The sequence below is a fragment of the Paramormyrops kingsleyae genome, chromosome 9 (genome assembly GCF_048594095.1).
Source record: "Paramormyrops kingsleyae isolate MSU_618 chromosome 9, PKINGS_0.4, whole genome shotgun sequence".
In the NCBI taxonomy this organism is placed as follows: domain Eukaryota; kingdom Metazoa; phylum Chordata; class Actinopteri; order Osteoglossiformes; family Mormyridae; genus Paramormyrops; species Paramormyrops kingsleyae.
This window is the reverse complement of record NC_132805.1, coordinates 6,003,818-6,024,834: the sequence shown is the minus strand read 5'-3', so window position 1 is coordinate 6,024,834 and position 21,017 is coordinate 6,003,818. Positions and strand designations below refer to the sequence as shown.

General features: G+C 46.3%; 1 protein-coding gene across 1 annotated transcript; it reads left to right on the top strand.

Annotated features, from left to right (window-relative positions):
- Positions 1 to 199: 199 nt before the first annotated feature.
- syt11a (synaptotagmin XIa) lies at positions 200 to 20,435 on the top strand. Its single transcript, XM_023801524.2, has 4 exons — positions 200 to 458; positions 11,019 to 11,941; positions 18,661 to 18,781; positions 19,134 to 20,435. The coding sequence occupies exons 1-4, from the start codon at positions 425 to 427 to the stop codon at positions 19,442 to 19,444; spliced, it is 1,389 nt and encodes a 462-aa protein (XP_023657292.1). The 5' UTR covers positions 200 to 424; the 3' UTR covers positions 19,445 to 20,435.
- Positions 20,436 to 21,017: the final 582 nt, after the last annotated feature.

The following is a 21,017-nucleotide window of genomic DNA, read 5'->3' as shown; positions in this document are numbered from 1 at the left end:
CCTTTGTGATAGCCGGAAGGTGGGCCCTGCCGCCATGATTGACGTGCTCGTCTTGCCGGAGGGGGCGTCGCTGCCCTTATTTCAGCGAACGCGCTCCGGACTCTGGGCGTGTCCAAACCGGCTAATGAGCACGTGGGCGGAGCCTGACTCCCTCCCCGTACCAGTGCCGTGCTGCAGCCGCATCCCAGATTGAGCATCCCTGGCTAGGAGCTAGAGGGAGCACCATCGCATCCTTCGGAGCCACAGTACCGTTACCGGTGCCTCTCAGCTCGGAGAAAGGCAGCGAAACGCCAGAAGCCGCTTGGAGTAGCTTCATTCACACGGGTCCTAAGAACTATATAAAGATTTTTTAATTTAAAGATGAAATAAATACGTATATTTTTTATTTCATTTCTAACAGCATCACAACATTCGCAATCTCAAAATGGCTGAGATAACCAATTTGAGACCGACGTATGGTAAGTAGCAAGCTTACCCACTGATATCGTCTCTAAATCTGCGCCGTATAATATGTAACAGGCGGTCTATGGCTACCGTTATGAATGAAGGTTTTCAGATCGGTTAGAGGTTTTAGATATTCCCCTGGCATTTCGAGCAGGAAAGGCACCTAAAAACTGCAAGCCACGTGATGTGATGTCATGTCCATTATGTGTTTCTAATAGCAGGCAACTGGGTTTATCAAAACACTAGTAAATGAACGAATAATATGTCCGTGATTAGGTCGGGGATTTTATATTCTCGGATTTTCCTTCTCCGTTTCATTTAACACAATGTAAACTCATAATTACCACTTGGATCGATGTCACCAGGCTAAAAAACTGAATGTAGAAAATCTCGGTTTGGGCAATTTGGCACTCTTCTAAACCACACTGAATACATTAATAATCGAGTGGATATTTAAATTACGAAAGGTGAAATAGCATTAAAATATGTGCTGTTCTTCCTTCCCGTTCTATTTAGGCTACTTGTTTATCAGTGTTTATAATCTATCGTAGGGGATCTTTACAGTAACTCTTACCAATTGTAACTATGTTACACCTTAAAAAATGAAAATAATATATTTCATAGTTAAATATTTCATGAAGTATAATTTTTCCTATTTTACAGATTTTTCATGTGTCAGGTCGCTGCCACTTGCTTCGTCATTTGCGCCCTAGGAGGGTGTGGGAGAAAATATTGACGTATTTGCCCGTTTGTGTGGGGTGGGGGGCGGCGGTGAACGCAATAGGATGCGTTTTAGATTTTGACTAATTAAGTCGACGAATGTTTTTAAATGAGCAATTTAGATCTGAAACCGTGAAGCCGTATAAGCTATGCCCTGTGACCCCTCCACTGCTGGTTGTACGTGTGCGATGCTTTGGATGAGTATGACGTTATGTCTATTCCTAGTCAGGCGTCGCCTATCTCCGCTTATCTATTGTTTTTTGTTAAGACACAGAAACCTCGTACATTCGCATATTTTTCATCTTATATATGCATCTGTCTCAGGTCGATTTCTATGTATATAGTTAATTTCCAGCCACTTAAGTGCGTTCTCTATGTGGCAGAGCACACTTATAACAAAATGGAGTAATAGTACAGTGTTATTATAAAGTGATGTGGTGTTTTACGGTATTGGGCAATTCACGCAAGCTGGTTGGATAGACGAGGGCGGTGAATTGTCTTACGCACAGTGGTGAGGGCTTTTAACAGAGATGCTCAGTAGGTTTAACACTTAAGGAAGAAACGCCTTAAGTGCCAAATGCGCAAGAAATAAAAAATGGGCCTTTTGGTGTTAATACTGCTGTATATATTTCCTGGACTCTGCTGAGTGGAATCCTTTTATAATATGGGCTGTAATCAGAATGGATACTGGTCTTGCTCGTGCTATTAGGGTGCTATACCCACCACAATGTATGAGGATATTTGGGGAAAAAATTCACGATAACGCGATCGTCTCAGGTGTCAGGTTCTTTATACGATCCAATATCTGAAACGTGCTGGGCTGCGATGGCTCCCAGTTTCTTCAGTTTGATGCACAGTGGGGAGATATTGGTGCGGTTTATAACAATCCTATCAATTACTCTGGTAATTATCCGTCTAACAGCTGCTTATCTAGACCAGAGCGCAGCAAATGGCACGAGGCAGGGGAACACCCTGGATGGGATGCCAGGCCCTCACAGGGCGCACGCACACCCAATCGTACGTCTCTGCTAACGTAGAGACGCCAACTCGTCTAAATCAGTCATCCACGATGCCACCCTCTAGAAATTGTCACATCATTTATTTAATAAACGGTGATAAGTACTGTTTACTGATTATTGATTGAATTTTATTGTACCTATTGTGTGCATTCTATTCTATTCTATTGTGTTTTATGCGATGAAACATTCTGGATGAAACTACTTTTTGAAGAGGACGTAGCAGTCTGCTGGCACCCCTCCCTCAGTGTTTCCCAGCCTCATGTCCTTGGCTTCCTAGCAAGAGTCTCAGGCTCTCCGCAACCCCGCATTTGAGTCGGTCTGCGTGTAATTTAAACACTCGATATAACAGATGTCAGGAAGAACTTCTTGCAGTGTGGGTGATGTCTGGAGGGTGGGCAGGAGGGACCGTTCAGGCTCTGTGAATCACTATCATAGCTTCCAAGTTGGCAGAATTTATCTCCTTATCCAAAAATACATTTTTTAGCAACAAATTTTATCCGAAGTCGACTGCCTGGTGAATCGTTTGGGGGACGATTGGCTTGACTAGGTTACAGAATCAGCGTCAGAAGACTGCTGTCTTGGTTGGGTCCAGCAATCTATAAGCACCGTGTCCTGATCTCTGTGAATCTGTGCTGCGTTTTGGTCTGGTTAGGTAGCAAAAAGCTGCACTGTGGTATTATGTTTTGTCCTTAATGTGAACTGTAAATCACAGGCAGTTATTTTGGTTATGCTACGGCATTAAAGGTCATTAGCCTGTATTGTGGCCGGCAATAGGGCTCACTGAGGGGTTTCACTGAGGCCCTGAGCAGGGCAGTATGCTCTCTTTTAATGGATTTTTTTGTTCAGGCGTGGACAGACCATTAATCTCGGGGAGCCTCGGGCTTCCAGCTGACCCGGCTCTTACCTGGGGTGCTTTTTTCTGGACACACTGCGGTAATGACTGGTCAAACAGTGGCAAGCAGGCTGAGGGAGAGGCGGGGCTGTGCCTCATAACGCAGTGTCCTCAAACAGCCCTTCGCTGCCATGGCGTCTCGTAAACAGAGCTCTCTGCTGAGGTCACACCCGAAAGCCCCGTCAGAAAGCGAGCGGAAAAGATAGGGGTCTCCTTAAAAGATTAAACGCTTGGTCAGCATGTTAGGGGACAGGGGTGCGGTCTATGGTTAGCATTTTTTTTCTGTAATAATTATTCATAAAGACACATAATAAAGCATAGAATTAGGACTTTTATGCAAGATGTGAATGATGTCTGAAATCGATAACCGTTTTGTTCATGAAAATATGAAAATATAAGCATCGTATTCTAGTGGTGCTGAGCAAAGGCCTTCCTCCACGCCGCTGTGGGGGAATTTTCCCACACTAGCTGTGGATTTTATGCTTTTTGACTCTTTCTGGAGGGTGAGCTGCCTTGTAATTACTTGTTGCGTTATGGAGGAATACAGCATGACTGATTGACGGGTGAATTTAAGGTGTTGAAGCCGTGTTCATCTGTACTGAGCCGATCCGCTTTCCTCTCCCGTTCAAACAACTAAAACCACCGTCACACATTTTCTTGTGCGTCATTCCCTGGCCGAGCGTGGGAGCTGAACATGTACTCGACTGAAAAAAGACGGAAATGATAAAAAACGGAAACTTGTGCTCGGTGCTCAGGAGGCGAAATGCGCGGATGCAGCCATGTTTTCTCTGTATTACGACAATTGCTAATTAAAGATAAACCTGCAAAAATGCTGTTAGCAGAATTAGTCACGTATCTGGCTAATGAAGTGACTTTTAATTCTCAATCAGTTAAAAATCTGTCAGCCTTTCAGTTGTATGTGTATTAATTGTACTACAAAGAGGAATTCCAGTTACAATTTTTTATAACGCTCAGCTGTGCAGCTGTCGTAGTACCGTTCCAGCAAAGCACCAGATATTTTTTGTCACAAATAATTATGTTAACAATATTCACTGTCCTTACTGGTGCTACAAAAATGTTCACTGGCTTTATAAAATGTGATAACACGGAGAATGTAATACTTATGCTGGACATAACCATACCAGATACTTTTCAGGCACACTTCTTAATAATGCTTATATACAGTTACTGCAGAAAGGGAAATAAAAAGGAATAATATTATTCAGTGTTAAAGTATTTAGTAGTTTAGTATTTTTATGTCTGTATGCTAAGTAATAAGTACACCTTTGAAAATAATTATTTGCAATTGAATGACTTATGGATCTAGCTGTTTATTATTTATGATGAATTTTAATTGCACTTAATTTAACATTCATAATTCTGGCCCTCGCTTCCTGCGCCCTGGGTCATTCCTCAGTACGCCGACGTGTGGGAGGGCCTCAGGTGGCTATTGATATTCAGCACTAAGCCCACGAGTGTTTGGACAGATGAGCCTCCATCCCTAACCTCTACATGCCTTAAGACACAGCACTGGTGCACCACCCGGATTCCCAGGGCAAACCCACCTCCGAAAACTCTCTGCTACTCCGCCCCCTCCGTCCTGCATCCACGCATCTGCATAATTGGCACAGTCCACCTCCCCCGCTTGTACGACATGCCTTCAGCTCATTGTCCCCGAGGTAGGGGTGTGGAGGAGGGGGGGGGGGCGGCTGAAGGGAATCTGAAGAGGTCGCCTTTGTTGTGCGACGCCCGTGAGAATTGGGCGGGGCTTGAAAATGCTTCCTGCATGCCGGTGTAGACGATCCCCCCCCCCAGATACTCTTAGGACAGTGACCGGCGATTGATGCATTCTCTGTGTGCCACATATGATGTGGCTGATTTATAAGCCGTGATGTCTGAGGCTGAAATGAGTCGCTTCTCAGATGGTCGACTCCCTGTAGATGCTGAGGAAACACTAAAGACATACAGGCGGTAGCTGAAGGGGCTTTAGCCTGCAGGGGGGTTTTCTGACTTGTGGCACTTGATGCATAATTATGTGTGTATTTTACTCAGTGTTGGCTTCAGTGATTAATTTCTTTTATTTGATTGATGAGATAGACAGATATTGATTGATGGATGGACGGACGGACGGATAGATAGATAGATAGATATAAGAGCAGTCTGGATAACAAAGCGTCTTGTTGTCATATTAAAAGGTGAGAATTGAAAAATACCTTACAGCACTTTACTGTGGGTGTTTCATCATGTGACGCACCGGGAGGGTGTGGATTCCTCTCTCAATGCCTGTATCCAGTTTTAGCAGGTTTAACGTCGCTGGCTGTGTGTTTGGGTGAGCGGAGAGAGAGACTGAGCGTAACGGCCCGGACCCGGTGGCTGAGCGGGTCAGTGTGTTTAAGTTAGGGATCGAGTTGCTTTAGTTCCCCATGCCGGGATCCCAGGGGTGCCAGTAAAATCGACCCCACTTTAATCTTTGACCCCTGTGTCCCGAGGATTATTTATCTGATCAGTAAAGCTGAGTTTTTCCACACTAAGCAATTTTGTGTCATTATCTGAGTCTATAAACAAGACTTTCCAGTATAACCTTGATGACTTTTTCCTCATAGATTTCATTTATTGCACTTTGCCGGCAGTGAAGGCAGTGAATATGTGAAGGAAGCCTGCTCACTTAACTGGCACAGGGGAGAGGAAGATCGGCCCACACTGGCCGAACACTGGGGCCTCTTGGGACGTCTGGAGCTAAATGGAGCCGCTGGCTTTGATTCCTCTCCAAAGCGTGACATCAGCCGATGGGAATGAGCGGCAGGGGTGCCGGTAGCCAATGAGAGAATGGAAGGGTGGGGGCTTTGTGTGCACAGAGAGAGACAAACAGAGAAATAAAGGGAGAGGGGTAATGCCACAGAGTGGGGGGTGGACTAAAGGAGGAGGAGAATAGGAGATCTTGACAAAAGAAAATGTTGGATTAGCTGTAAAATATCCTTAGGATGGATAATACAGTCTCAGAGAGCCCTTCACGTTCCGCTACTCTCGCTAAATCCTTTCTTTCTGCTCCCGGTCTCCTAGTACTTCGCCCGCTGGTGGTCTCTGGTGGGTTACGCCAGCTTGACTGGCAATCCCCCTCCTCCCCCCAGCGTATCTCTGCATTAGACTGCATTTCGACACCCCTGAGGTTTCCCTCCAGACCTCCCATTGGTCAGATTCCTTCAGGGGCGGGTCCTGACCCCTGAGAGAGACGCCACACTCACCACCTGCCTGCTGGCTTCTCTTGTGATAGTCTGTGTGTTACTCATGACTTCTGTGGTCTCAGTGGGTAACGCTGGTGAAGATTGATGGATGGATGGATGGATGGATGGATGGATGAGGGATACTGTACATGCATAACTACATAGATGGATTTCAGACTTTTTTAATCACAAAGGAAATTGCAACCAGAAGCAGTTTGTGTGTTTTGTGCTGTAATTGTGCGTGAACCCAGTGCACCGTGACCACACAGAGCTGCATGTAGTCTGTTTAGCAAGCTTTTATCACAAACATAATCCACTATTAGTCACGGAATTGCACAGAGAATCGAGCCTACAACCCCCACCCCCCCCCCCCCCCCCCCCGGTGACAAGGAAAAAAGATGAGGAGAGGACCACCCTCTGACCCCCCAGGCGATTTCGCTCATATTGCTGCTTCTCAGTTTCAGCGAATCGACCCCAGAGCCTCGCTGGAGCAGAGGCTGATGCCACCTGCCACTCTGGGATGGCTTATTCTGGGATGGCTCAATCACCGAGTATGGCTGCTCGCGTTTCAGCAATCTGCTACCCCCACTTTAACCCCCCCCCTCGTTTAGTTCATTTTGGTGGCTTTGTTCCCTTGTGGGATCAGTATGTTCTGATGGGGAAGCGGCCGATTCCCATGGCCCATTTGCAGAGGGAACTGAGCCTTGATCAGACCTCGTCCTGGGGGTGCGGTTATGCGATGTATCTCATATATTGATTTATACTTTCCTACAGGTAAAAATATAGCAACTGAACTGGATCGATGGAGATGGAATATTGCAGACAATACTTAAAATATTTCAATTTGTTCATTTATAGTGTATTTATTGTGTGATTCATTGCTATAATGGCGGCGTTGAGCTGGTTGATGCTGCTGGAAGCGCCTTGCTGGTGTTTGTGATGCCCACTTCTGATTTTAAAGACCAAGAAACCTCTGCTGGCGGAGTGGAAGGTCTCTGCAGTAGAACGTAGGGTCTCGTTATGATGCGATTACAGAGATATGGAGCTGAGGAAGGGCGATGTGAAGTGATGCCGGGCTGCGATGAGACGCCATGTCTATTTCAAAGCGATTAAACCAGAGCACCACAAAGCGGAAAATGTCTCCTGTACTCACAGGCTCACGGGGAAAGGTTTCCTCTACCAGAGGGGAACCTAAGGCAATGATTCTTAAGCCATTTCTCGGCAGGGCTGCAGACTTGGGGGGGGGATGTTTTCTCAGGCCCTGCGACTGGAGGGGGTCTGAAGGGAACCCTACTTCCTTTTGACAGAGTGTATCGGGGGGGCTAAAAATTTTTTGTAAGGGGCCTGGAATTCCTTGAAACCCCCTTGAACCTCAGGGACCCCCAGACGGTCCCCATACTTGCCCCTCCCAGCCCCCAGCACACCTGAGCCAGGTTTGCAGTGTTCTTGCTTGATTGTGCGGTTCAAGTGTGCTGTGTAGGGAATATAGCCTGGGGGGTCTCCGAAGACTGAGTGGAGAAGCACTGCTCTGAGGTACCACTGAGCTGATATGGTACCAGAACCCGTGAAGGAGGGCCAGTTCTGTCTCCCCAGGCGTGACATTTTCACCAGCGCTCCCTCTCTAAGCTCACCGGCCCCCTGATCTTCTCATTTCCTGTAACCTCTCTGGCGTTCCAGTTCCCACGTGTGTCTCCTGCCTGAGAATGTCCCTTCTGCAGTGGCTGAACCTCCTTCAGCAGGCAGCCATTTGACGGGCCTTTTCCAGCCCTCCTTTGCTCCTCCATCCCCTCCTTTGTGCCCCCCCCCCCCCTCCCGCCACTTGCCTCAGGCGTCATGGAATAAAGGGAGGCCCTCCTGTCGAGGCAGCCACTGATCTGTGCTCACAGGTGACCCCCCCACTGATCCATGCCAACCCAAAGATCAGACAAATCCTTTTTTCATTCCGTCGGGCAAGCATGACCAAGTCCAATGAATGATTGGCCGCTTAAATGTTTTACACTCTGTGTCCAGGTCACAGATGGCAACACTCTGCCCTTAAAGCACCGTCAGTGTTAAAAGATGGAGGCCGGGCCCTTCTGGCAGACAGTACAGGACAACAAGATCCAGGGGCGGATTTTGCTCACAGGAGATTCGGATCCTAATTACACACCGAATTTTGCTTACAGTTGACACTCAGACACTTCTCCACGTTCTCCCTGCAGTGCACGTGACACTAAACCAGCTATTTTATATAACATTGCGCAGTCTGGGGGGGTCCCCATGATAAAACTACCTCCCACCCCTGCATAGGAAATTGTATCATGGCGAATTGTATCGTATCATATAATTACATTGTATCATGGGGAATTGAATTTCTTTGAAAAATACCATCAAAATTCCATATACTGCGGTACGAAACGTATGACATTGTGAAAAAAGATTCCACCCCCAGACCTCCCATAATCCTGTGCTGCTGCTGTACCATGTGACCCGGATTGAGTAACAGAAGCTGCTGAGTTGCTATTGGCCGCGTGAGGAGTGTGTGTGCCGCATCCGGCATTGTCTGTCAGTGGCATCTTGGACACTACAGTCTGATATTGGGACCCATGTTATACAGACGTACTGTGTGATAGAGATGTACAGTTTGAAATCAGAAATTAGACAGTTTCCCAATATTCTGTAAGATGTAAGATGGGGAAAAAAATCAATATAAAGTGAAAGAGGGCGAGATGTAGCTCCGTGATTTGGAACACTGTGCCTGTGATAGGGCCATTGCTGGATTGAACACTGTGCCTGTGATAGGGCCATTGCTGGATTGAACACTGTGCCTGTGATAGGGCCATTGCTGGATTGAACACTGTGCCTGTGATAGGGGCATTGCTGGATTGAACACTGTGCCTGTGATAGGGCCATTGCTGGATTGAACACTGTGCCTGTGATAGGGCCATTGCTGGATTGAACACTGTGCCTGTGATAGGGCCATTGCTGGATTGAACACTGTGCCTGTGATAGGGGCATTGCTGGATTGAACACTGTGCCTGTGATAGGGCCATTGCTGGATTGAACAATGTGCCTGTGATAGGGCCACTGCTGGATTGAACACTGTGCCTGTGATAGGGCCATTGCTGGATTGAACACTGTGCCTGTGATAGGGCCATTGCTGGATTGAACACTGTGCCTGTGATAGGGCCATTGCTGGATTGAACACTGTGCCTGTGATAGGGCCATTGCTGGATTGAACACTGTGCCTGTGATCGGGCCATTTCTGGATTGAACACTGTGCCTGTGATAGGGCCATTGCTGGATTGAACACTGTGCCTGTGATAGGGCCATTGCTGGATTGAACACTGTGCCTGTGATAGGGCCATTGCTGGATTGAACACTGTGCCTGTGATAGGGCCATTGCTGGATTGAACACTGTGCCTGTGATAGGGCCATTGCTGGATTGAACACTGTGTCTGTGATAGGGCCATTGCTGGATTGAACACTGTGCCTGTGATAGGGGCATTGCTGGATTGAACACTGTGCCTGTGATCGGGCCATTGCTGGATTGAACACTGTGCCTGTGATAGGGCCATTGCTGGATTGAACACTGTGCCTGTGATAGGGCCATTGCTGGATTGAACACTGTGCCTGTGATAGGGCCATTGCTGGATTGAACACTGTGCCTGTGATAGGGCCATTGCTGGATTGAACACTGTGCCTGTGATAGGGCCATTGCTGGATTGAACACTGTGCCTGTGATAGGGCCATTGCTGGATTGAACACTGTGCCTGTGATAGGGCCATTGCTGGATTGAACACTGTGCCTGTGATAGGGCCATTGCTGGATTGAACACTGTGCCTGTGATAGGGCCATTGCTGGATTGAACACTGTGCCTGTGATAGGGCCATTGCTGGATTGAACACTGTGCCTGTGATAGGGCCATTGCTGGATTGAACACTGTGCCTGTGATCGGGCCATTGCTGGATTGAACACTGTGCCTGTGATAGGGCCATTGCTGGATTGAACACTGTGCCTGTGATAGGGCCATTGCTGGATTGAACACTGTGCCTGTGATAGGGCCATTGCTGGATTGAACACTGTGCCTGTGATAGGGCCATTGCTGGATTGAACACTGTGCCTGTGATAGGGCCATTGCTGGATTGAACACTGTGCCTGTGATAGGGCCATTGCTGGATTGAACACTGTGCCTGTGATAGGGCCATTGCTGGATTGAACACTGTGCCTGTGATAGGGCCATTGCTGGATTGAACACTGTGCCTGTGATAGGGCCATTGCTGGATTGAACACTGTGTCTGTGATAGGGCCATTGCTGGATTGAACACTGTGCCTGTGATAGGGGCATTGCTGGATTGAACACTGTGTCTGCGATAGGGCCATTGCTGGATTGAACACTGTGCCTGTGATTGGGCCATTGCTGGATTGAACACTGTGCCTGTGATAGGGCCATTGCTGGATTGAACACTGTGCCTGTGATAGGGGCACTGCTGGATTGAATCACAGAGTTGGCAGAGTGATGTCACCGTTGGGCCCCTGAGCGAGGCCCTTAACCCTCAATTGCTCAGAGGATTGTCTGATCCTTCTTTCGCCAAAAAAAAAAAAATTGATAAAAGTTTGTCATTTTGGGTAAAAGTTATTTGTGAGTGAGAGAGTAACAGCGTACTGCTTGGAGGGTCGAGTTTCCGCTGCCTTTTACCTGCTTCTCATTGGCTGTCTGTCCCTCCCCCTCCCCCCCCCCAGATGTGTCTCCCGTGCTGGCAGGCTTCATTGGGGCCGGCGTCCTGGTGGCGGTGGTGGCCGGTGCCATCTTCCTGTGGACCTTCTGCCATCGGCGCTATCGGCGTCTGACCGGCAGCTACAAGATCCATGGCGGCCACTCGGACGCCTGCGACGCCGCACCCGACCCCCCCTACAAGTTCATCCACATGCTCAAGGGCATCAGCATCTACCCAGAGTCACTTAGCAACAGCAAGAAAATAGTGCGGGTGGGCCGGCGCCCCGGAGACCGGGGGGAGCGGGCCGGGGAATGGGGGCGGCCCGGCAGCACCCACGGGGGTAACGGTAACGTGCTCCTGGTGGATGCGGCCGAGAGTGGCCTGCTCGATGGCGCCGCCCTGCAGATGAACCGACTGGTCCCCAGCGAACAGCCCCGGCTGGAGAGGGAACTGCCCATCCGGGCCGACTACTGCAGCCTGGACAGCAGCAGCTCAGCTAGCAGCAGCTCAGCCAGCAGCAAGACGGCCACGCCCTTCACGCCGGCAGAGGAGCCCAAACTGGGCACGCTCAGTCTGGTCGTGGACTATAACTTCCCCAAGAAGGCGCTGGTGGTCACCATCCAAGAAGCGCGCGGGCTTCCTCCAGTAGGCGAGCAGGCGGGCAATGCCGACCCCTACGTCAAGATGACCATCCTGCCCGAGAAGAAGCACCGCGTCAAGACCCGTGTGCTGCGCAAGACCCTGGATCCCGTCTTCGACGAGACGTTCACCTTCTACGGCGTGCCCTACAGTGGCCTCTCTGAGCTGGTGCTGCACTTCCTGGTGCTCAGCTTTGACCGCTTCTCCCGTGATGACGTCATCGGCGAGGCTGTGGTGCCCCTGGCTGGCGTGGACCCCAGCACCGGGCGTGTGCAGCTCACCCAGCAGATCTGCAAGAGGAACATACAGGTACGAGATACACCGGCCAGCAGGGGGCGCCGGAGTGACACACTTACATACTGGCGGGTGGCCTGAGAGTTGTGCAGGAAGGGAGGGTGTGTGTGTGTGTGTGTGTGTGTGTGTGACATACAGCCCCCCGGGGTAGTGCTGGAGATTATACTTCTGTTGATGTACTGATGGCTACCTTCGCGTAGACACAGATGCGCTGAGAGACATAGACTGTTGATACGGCAGATGGATCGACGCACAGCTCTGAGGAGAGCCCAGCTGCTGCTGACTGGCTTCAGCAGAAATACACACATACACACACACACACACATACACACACAGCCACACACACAAGATTGCAATTATATCTTTCTGGGGACTCTCCATTCATTTCTCTGCAGAAAACTCTATTTCCAACATTACGACCTTAACCTCTACAACTGCCCTAACCCTAACCCTAACCCTAACCATAAGTGACCAAACAAAATCCCATCCACTTAAGAGTGGTCAGCAGGAGCCCAATGTGACCTGCATCCATAAGGATGCTTTGATCAATGCCAGGCCTAAAATAGAGATCTTGTTGTAATATTACTACCTCTGTCCTGGTGCTACTGCAAGTCCCCTATCAGCATCATCAGCAGAAAGCCCCCCCCCCCCCCAGTAAAGATGCCAGGATTCTCTGATTGTGGTCTTCGAAACCCCCTGTGACTTCCTGCATAATGACATTCCGGGTGGTTCCTCGCAGAAGCAGCATGTTTACAGCCTCGCTGTGTTCCTTACGGATTGTTGACATAATTGGCTTCTGTCTGCAGTGTGAAAGTCTTCAGTGTCACTGACAACAGACGCTTCTCTAGTGGAAAATTACAAAAGCACGTCACAGTCGAGGTGTCTTTGGATGAAATAGGGGACGTCTTTGAATATACCAAGGGAACAAACATTCCATTCTAAATACAAGCACAAAAAAATCAAGGCGTGTTAATACCTAAGCTGCTTTGATGTGTGTAAATGATACACTTTGAAGTCTTGGCCGTATATAGCCCCCATACTGATGCATATTGTGAACTCGATGGAAAGCACAGTCTGGGTCTTCGAAAGGAGGCGGTAAGATGTGGATAAAATGTCCCTGAGTTTTACCGGGTAAGCCACAGAGTACAGGGGGGGTCTGTATGTTGCCATGGTGATGCATGCTCTGACACAGTGAGGAGCGGAGAGGCTGATAGACTAATAAGTTTGAGAGGCTGGAGAAGTTTGCAGAAAGGCAGCCGTGTCTCCTGTGGCACCATGTCTGTGTGATGATGAACGTCTCGCTTAAGGTAGGAGATCAGGCATCAATTATTAACGTGCAGGATGGTAATGATGTCCTAGTGGGTATGACACTAATATTTCAGCTTAGCTATCGTCTTGAAGCTCATTCCTGGGTCATAATAGGACATTTTAATGCAGTAATATTCCATATATTAATGTCAGTCACGCTGCTGAGGTAACCTGGCTAACATTTTATTCTTTGACTGACTTTTTGACTATGGTGGTTGTAAAATTAAGAGACCACCCCATATAAAAAAAAAACTGCATTTTTAAATCCAGGTTTATTCCCAGTTCTGCTGGCAGAGGCTACATCGAGCAGCAGGCTGCTTCCAGGCTCAAAGTTTCTAAGAGAGCAGAACGCTAAAACAAGCTGGAACAGGAGACACTGGGAACAACCAAAAACCAGTCAGGTAGAGGATGGAAGTGACTTTCTGTTGCCAGAGATGATTGTCAACTTATCCGACAGTTTCTCATGAATCCTAGGATGACATCAAGTGACCTTCAAAAGGAATGGGACACATTAAGTGCAGGTGTGATGTGCACTGCTAGGACAGGATCGTATCAGGCTCCTAGAAGCAGGACTGAAGTCCCATAAAGCGAGGAAGAAGCCCTTCAGTAATGAGAAACAGAGAAGAACCAGGATACAGTTTGCATATATATATATATATATGTATACACACACACACACACACACACACACACACACACACATATTATTCCAAGACACACCTATAAACTGAGAAATTTGGACAGAAAGGAATTTGGACAGAACCATTCTAGGTTGCACAGATCATATGGTGCCTGTTGTTGATTTTTAGGTTTTATGGCAATAGAATTTTCACCTTTTCTTCCAGATCTATACTTCACACCCCTTGTATTTCACAGCAAGTTCTACTTTAGTCCTGCTAACTGCATCCAAATTTCAAATGTTGTAACAAAATAAAAATTCTTTACATTCAGTCTCTTGCCTTGACTGCACCAATCCGTGGGATCAATAGCTGCAGGATGTTCTGCCAATAAGATTAGGAAGCTAAACATCGGGCACTATGGAACTATGACAGATGGATCAATGTCTGGGCAGGGACTGGCCAAAGAGCAGTGTCAATCAAGTGTATCAACCAATGAAATCGCATCAGTCTCCGGTCCTTAGCTGCACAGTGTTCTATATATAAAAGCAGGATGCCACCCTTGGTTAAGCATTGGGTACTGGCTGCTGCCAGGACTATAGCTGTGAGAGACCAATAGGTGACTTTCCAAATGTACAGGCATTTGCCAGAAATCTGTGTAAATCAGGCATGTGTCGAAATCTGGGATGACAGTTGGGGGAGGTGGTTCCGTAGATAGGAACTGGCTTCAGATCAGCATGATGGGTCAGAATTGGCCTTAGCGATTCAGTCAGAAATCAGTGTGAAGGACAGGAAGGAGGTCACTGCAAGACTGAACCCTGCTGCAGTGCCACTTTGGCGACTTCCATAGCAAAAATTAACACTGCTAGTTCAGCACTTACTACCAAGTTACCCTCTGGCTCAAACATTTAACGTAATGATTGCAGCCCATGCTAATGGTATATTATCAAGCCTAAGGAAGTACCAGGGGGCCAGTGACCCCAAGATGGAAAATGGACTGCATTTATATAGCGCTTTTCTACTCCTACGAGTACTCAAAGCGCTTTACAATACATGCCTCACATTTACACACCGGTGGCAGAGGCTGCCATGCAAGGCGCCAACCTGAACACCGGGAGCAATTTGGGGTTCAGTGTCTTGCTCAAGGACACTTTGATGGGATCAGGAGGAACCAGGACTCGAACCGGCAACCCTCGAGTTGCCGAACGATAGCACTACCTCCTGTGCCACCATCTTCCCCAAGACAACATGCATGCCCCCCCCTGTGTGGCCCCCTAAATACATATGTTACTTGGGTCTGAAATAAATTTAGTATTATTACTATTATTATAATTTACATTTATATATGTGGGCGAAGCACAAACGTGAGCACATTTTCTTGATGGACTCTTATTGTGGGGGCACAGAGTGGACGAGTCGCTTCAGCTGGTGACAGGCGAGGTTAATAACAGGAAAAATAATCAAGTTCGTGGAAGCAAGACAGTTTAAAGAAGAAATTGGAGTGAGTTACATAATTGTAAAAACTGTAAAATGTGACTACCAAGCACTGCATAAATAACTTAACGGTTTTCAGTCTTTCGCTTCCTCTTAATGCTGGCAATCTGGTTGCAAGTCAAAGCTTGGAGGACATTAAGGTCAAATGCACCTGGCCACAGTCTGCCCCCCCCCAGATGTAATGGTCTAGAACCGCCACTGGGAAGTACTGTTAGAGCTTAGAGGATGTGGGTATGTGTTTTTGTGTAAATGTAAAGGTTCCATTTCCAGAAATGGGAAATGAATGAGCATACACTGTACACCTTTTGGTCAGTTTTACTTGGTCCAAAATGTAAAGTATTTGCCATTTAGAATAATAACAGAATATCGTTACTGTCCTTGTACATGTATAACAAAACTCCACCAATGCATAAAAATAAAAGAAAAAAGTAAAGAAAAATACAATAAAATATACAGTAGGCCTATAGATATATCATATACTTTTTAAAAATTTATTCTGCAAAAGAATGCATCGGGATTATCTAAATGCAGAATATTATAACTGATAAACCACATCAGCCATTGGTCACGTGTGAGTGGTGCGTCATCGGGCAGCCAGCATAACGCGCATTAGCGTATTTATGTTAGACTCCTTGGCTTTGATTCACGTACGCTCTTGCTTTGTAGGTTATTCAGATGGTAGCTAATCGGCTCACAGACGCGTCTCGTTTTAGTTACATTCTAACAGGCAGTTCTGTGAGGCAGTCCTTCTGTGTCGTTCCTTATTTGTTCCTGGCGAGTGATCGCAAATGAAGGTAATCTAGTTCAGAAACTAGAGGTAAGAATAATTTATTGACAGGCGTGAGGTAGGAAAATATAGTAACAACAGAATAACATAGACTTTTACGAGAAAAAATAAAGGCATGGATTGTTGCTCATTTTTGCTATTTGTATATTTATATAATCGACAGTTTGTGTTTGGATTTTATCAGCAGCCCAAATGAATTCAGATGATTGTTATTCTTTTGTTAAAATAACCGACCAAAAAAAAAGAAAGAAAGAAATGACCTGACCTTTGAGGTTTCGTTTCAGTAAGCAGTTGGCGTGTGAAGTTTTGCTTTGAGGTGTCACTGTGTTATTTATCTCCGTGGCGATGCGGTTACTCCGCTGTTGATGGAGGTTCAGCCGCACCGCATGGCACCGTGCGAATCGCAGGGGTGACGAGAAAGCTGACTGGCGGGGATTAGAAGAGCACCAGACTGGGCAGCCTCTGCCCAGAGACAGCAGGCCGTGAGACGCAAATGCCAGCGGCGAGAAAGGGGGCAGAAAAACGTCACCCATTTTAGGGTGATGATGCGCTTCATTCAGCATCATTTCACCAACAGTTTGGATCAATGATTTCATGTGATTCGATACCTCTGACTCATGAGGGATTCAAGGAACATTCAGAAAACTGAAAAGAGAATTATAAAAATGTGCAAAGCAAACTTGCGCTGTATGTATTTATATATAACTAATAACTGAAATTTCATTACCGTGACATTTGCAACCTCTGAATGTGAATTGTTTATACACAGAATCTCAAAAAATTCTCCTTTAAAATGTCATTTTTTTCTATTTTATGTATGTCAAATTATTTATATAAAATAAAATTTCTATATAAAATTCTATAATTTTTATAGAATATCCTTCCATCAACCACATTTTATTATCCAGTTATATTAATTATATTGACTGATATCAAAGATTGAACAGGATATATTTAAGGTTATATTTTAAATCTGTGTGGTGTCTTTTTGCTTATGGATGTAACCCTGTCTAACATATTAACTTTGTCTTATGATTGGCCCACAAGTAGGCGGATAGATAGTTTTACTCTGGTAATGTGACGTATCTGCATCGTCACACAATGATAATAAAGTCACGCAAATAGGAAGGAATTGTTTGCAGTGGATATACTATTTATGCAGTATTACACCAGTACAAAGCAGTTTTAAAATGTTGCTGAGATCAATGGGACAGAAAGGTGAGGATGTGTTGAGTAAAACAGGAGCCTAACCCATTATCTTTGAATTGCATTAATATGTTTCGACTGCATACATACTGTGGGTTCATAGTCACTCAGGCACCTGGTCAAAGCCAAGCGATCATCCAAGTCAAACAGTCGCAGGGCTTATGTTTCCAACTGAGCAGGATACAAGCACAGACATATGGTGTCACACACCCTAACCCACCTTCACAGGCATACAAACGCACGCACGCACGCACACACACACACACACACACACACACACACACACACACACACACACACACACACACACACACACACAAAATGCAGGATGACGTCAGTTGGTTGGCTCGCTCTCTCTCAAAACAGCATGACACTCCCAGTTGCTCGGCTAGGTTCAGCATTAGCGCTAGGCCACCACCCCACCACACGTTACCATGGTGACACTTGGCAGCAGCAGAAGAGTCTGTGCAAATAGGGAAGGTGGCGGGGGGGGGGGGGGGGGGTGCGAACCACACTGCAGTGTTACAGCCCTTCCTGTATGTGGCTGCACAGTGTATATGAGTATTTATATATGTATGTATGGGAGCAGCCAGGTGTGCGACACAGTGACAGAGAGGCGGTGGCACAGTGCCATGTGAATGAGGAGGTGCCCGTCTGGAGTAGACCGAGCATAATGGCACAAAGGATTCACGCCCCTTTTAAACGTTATACCAAGGCATACCATTGTTGGTAATATGGATTCTTGGGCAGGTAGGCGACACCCCAACAGAGGACCGTCATTTTCATGCGGCCATCTAGGGATCCAAGCCTGTCTCTGGCTGGCGCTGGCGTGACTCCGCCTTATTAAGTATGTAAGTCGAAGGGAGGTGCGTATGTGTCACCACCACGCAGAGTTGGCGAGGGTGACGTTGTCAGTCAGTGAAGTAACGATTTTCGCCTCCTAGGGGTGGTCTATCAAAGTTCCTATCAAGCCCTTTACCCAATCAGAAGAAAGCCGTTTCGCTGTGGCTCAGGGGTCTTTGTTAGTGAAAGTCTTTTACAGTCCATGTACCTGCAAGCCTTCTATTTCCTGTTGTGTTGGTTTCCCTCAAAATGTACAGATAAAGAAGAACCCCAATCTCCATTCTTTTTTTCTCCCACCTTTTCTCATGACCATCTTGTCTAACCATCATTTAGCGTGAAGCATAATGGCGATCAGCTGTCCTGGTTATGTGGAAATGTGGTTTGTGCTGTGTTGGTGCCAGAATAGGCATCAGGGTCCTGCCGTGCATAACACTGTAGTTAGAGACTATCAGCGCTCTGTTCATTTCTGCTCCCCGCAGTGTGTGAGCCGTGGGGAGCTGCTGGTGTCCCTGTCCTACCAACCCGTCACCCACAGGCTCAGCGTCGTGGTGCTGAAGGCCAAGCACCTGCCCAAGATGGACATCACAGGCCTGTCTGGCAGTGAGTATCTAAATCTGCTTCTCTTCGGCTTCCGTGTGTCAAGTTATTTCAGGAAATATATCCATCCATCCACTTTTCTGTTACTACTTACCTAGTGCAAGCCTGCAGCTTATCTCTGGTACGAGGGGGCAAGATACAAACCTGCCTGCTGCCTGTGCCACTGTCGATCACTCAGACAAGTTCACATTTCAGGAAATTTAGACACACTTATTCACCTAAACTGCATAACTGCTTATTGGATTTTGGATATTCTATAGCATTTATTTTAGGGGTTCAGTGGATTTTTTTTTTTTTGGAATTTCGTTTTATTTCTTGTGGTACCCAGCCAATGCTCTGCCCCTTCTATTCCTAGACCCATATGTGAAAGTGAACATCTTTTACGGCCGTAAGCGCATCGCCAAGAAGAAGACTCACGTCAAGAAGTGTACGCTCAACCCCATTTTCAACGAGTCTTTCATTTACGACGTGCCCGCTGAGCTGCTACCTGACATCTCAGTGGAGTTCCTGGTCGTCGACTTCGACCGCACCACCAAGAACGAGGTGGTGGGCCGCCTGGTGCTGGGTTCACACAGCCCCTGTTCCTCTGGCGCCCTCCACTGGCGGGAGGTCTGCGAAAACCCCCGTCGGCAGATCGCCAAGTGGCATAACCTCACTGAGTACTAGTGTAAGCCCATCCCCCACGCTCACACTCACATACAAAAGCTCAACTTTCAGAGAAATATTTTTTCTCACCTTACAATCTTATTTTAAAACATTCATATGGAAAAAAAAACCTTTACGGGACTTGTACAGTGAACTGTTCTTTGTGCCGTTAATAATGATTATGCGATTCAGTTAAATTATTGCAGGAATTTTGTTCAAAGAAAAAAATTAATATACTGAAATTGTGCAAAAACATTGGGGAAAAAATAAGCCGATTGAATGTGAATAACCAAAATACACAGTGCTGTGTTTGTATTTGTTCTTTATGAGGTTAAATGTTCGCAGCAAGATGGAAAGAATTAGCCCCCCGCAGAGTTCACACAAAAAGACTGTGACCTGTCAGAATTCATGCCCCTCTTTCTCATTCAGTTCCTCTTCCGTAGGTTGTATGTTGGTGGTATATACAGTCAAATTATTGCATGTCTTAATAATTAAGAAAACAACGGCACAAGTGCAAATAACTGGAACTAAACCAGACAAATAACCCATTATTGAAGTGTCCAGTTATTTTTAATGGATATTCAAACTGGTCACATTAATAAAATAAGGTTAAAAAACAGATCTGAAACACAAATCCTCCTAGAGCAATACAGTCTGCGAGAACGGTAATGGGTTACTTGGAAAAAAGTGCATCTTCAAATGGGAAAATACTGTTATTCACATGATGATGATGACGATGACGGTGACATTTTATTTCTTGTTTTTTGAGGATGGCATTGTGCCTCCCCCACTATGACTTATATAATTTGACGATACCGTGAATGTTTTAAGGCATTGTGCATACAGCAGATTTCATGTTTCCATGTTTACGCACAAAACCCATGTGGACGGACGGGACTCCAGTCTACAGGATTAAACCGGAGATATTCTGATATAGGTAGCGCATGAAAGTAGAACGAAATGTATGTGTGCAATAGGTTGTAATTAAACTTTAACCTGTACTTTTCCCGTATTTATTTGCTTTTTGTTTTAATTGCTTAGTGAATCTGCGTCCATGGTTGTGATGTCAATGTGGCTCACTCCTTTGAACTGAAAACCGATGAACTTATCTCCCGGAATGAATTTGAACATTGCCAGTTTACACGTCTATTTTCAAGCAATATGGATTTTCTTGGAATTATTTGCTTGGTTCCAAAGATTTAAGTTATCCTAGCTTTGAAAGAAAAATGTCTATTATACCATATACCCTAGTAATTACTATATCAGACTATCTGCTATTCATAATCAAATCCAAATACCCATTGCCAGATAATTAAAAAAAAGTTATTTTTGTATACATAATTTCAATTTTACATCTTTACTGCTTTGCATTCACATAAATATTGGCACTACCCCCATGTGAACCCACCCAATGCCCACATTCATCGTGTCACCCATGTAAAGAAACGTCCATCTTTGTGTCCATGTGACACTCGCAGAAACACTTTGAAGGGTCTTGGGTGATGATCAGCACGTTGACCAGGCTTCCCTTGGTCCCTGAACATTCTCAGTGTGCTTCGCTGCCTGCGTGGCATTTATTACTCTTATTCATACA

Excerpts from the sequence above, each read along its gene's own strand:
- syt11a (XM_023801524.2), top strand. The coding sequence starts at position 425 with ATGGCTGAGATAACCAATTTGAGACCGACGTATG. Across the intron at positions 11,942-18,660 it reads TCTGCAAGAGGAACATACAG|TGTGTGAGCCGTGGGGAGCT; the intron begins GTACGAGATACA and ends TGCTCCCCGCAG. Across the intron at positions 18,782-19,133 it reads CATCACAGGCCTGTCTGGCA|ACCCATATGTGAAAGTGAAC; the intron begins GTGAGTATCTAA and ends TTCTATTCCTAG.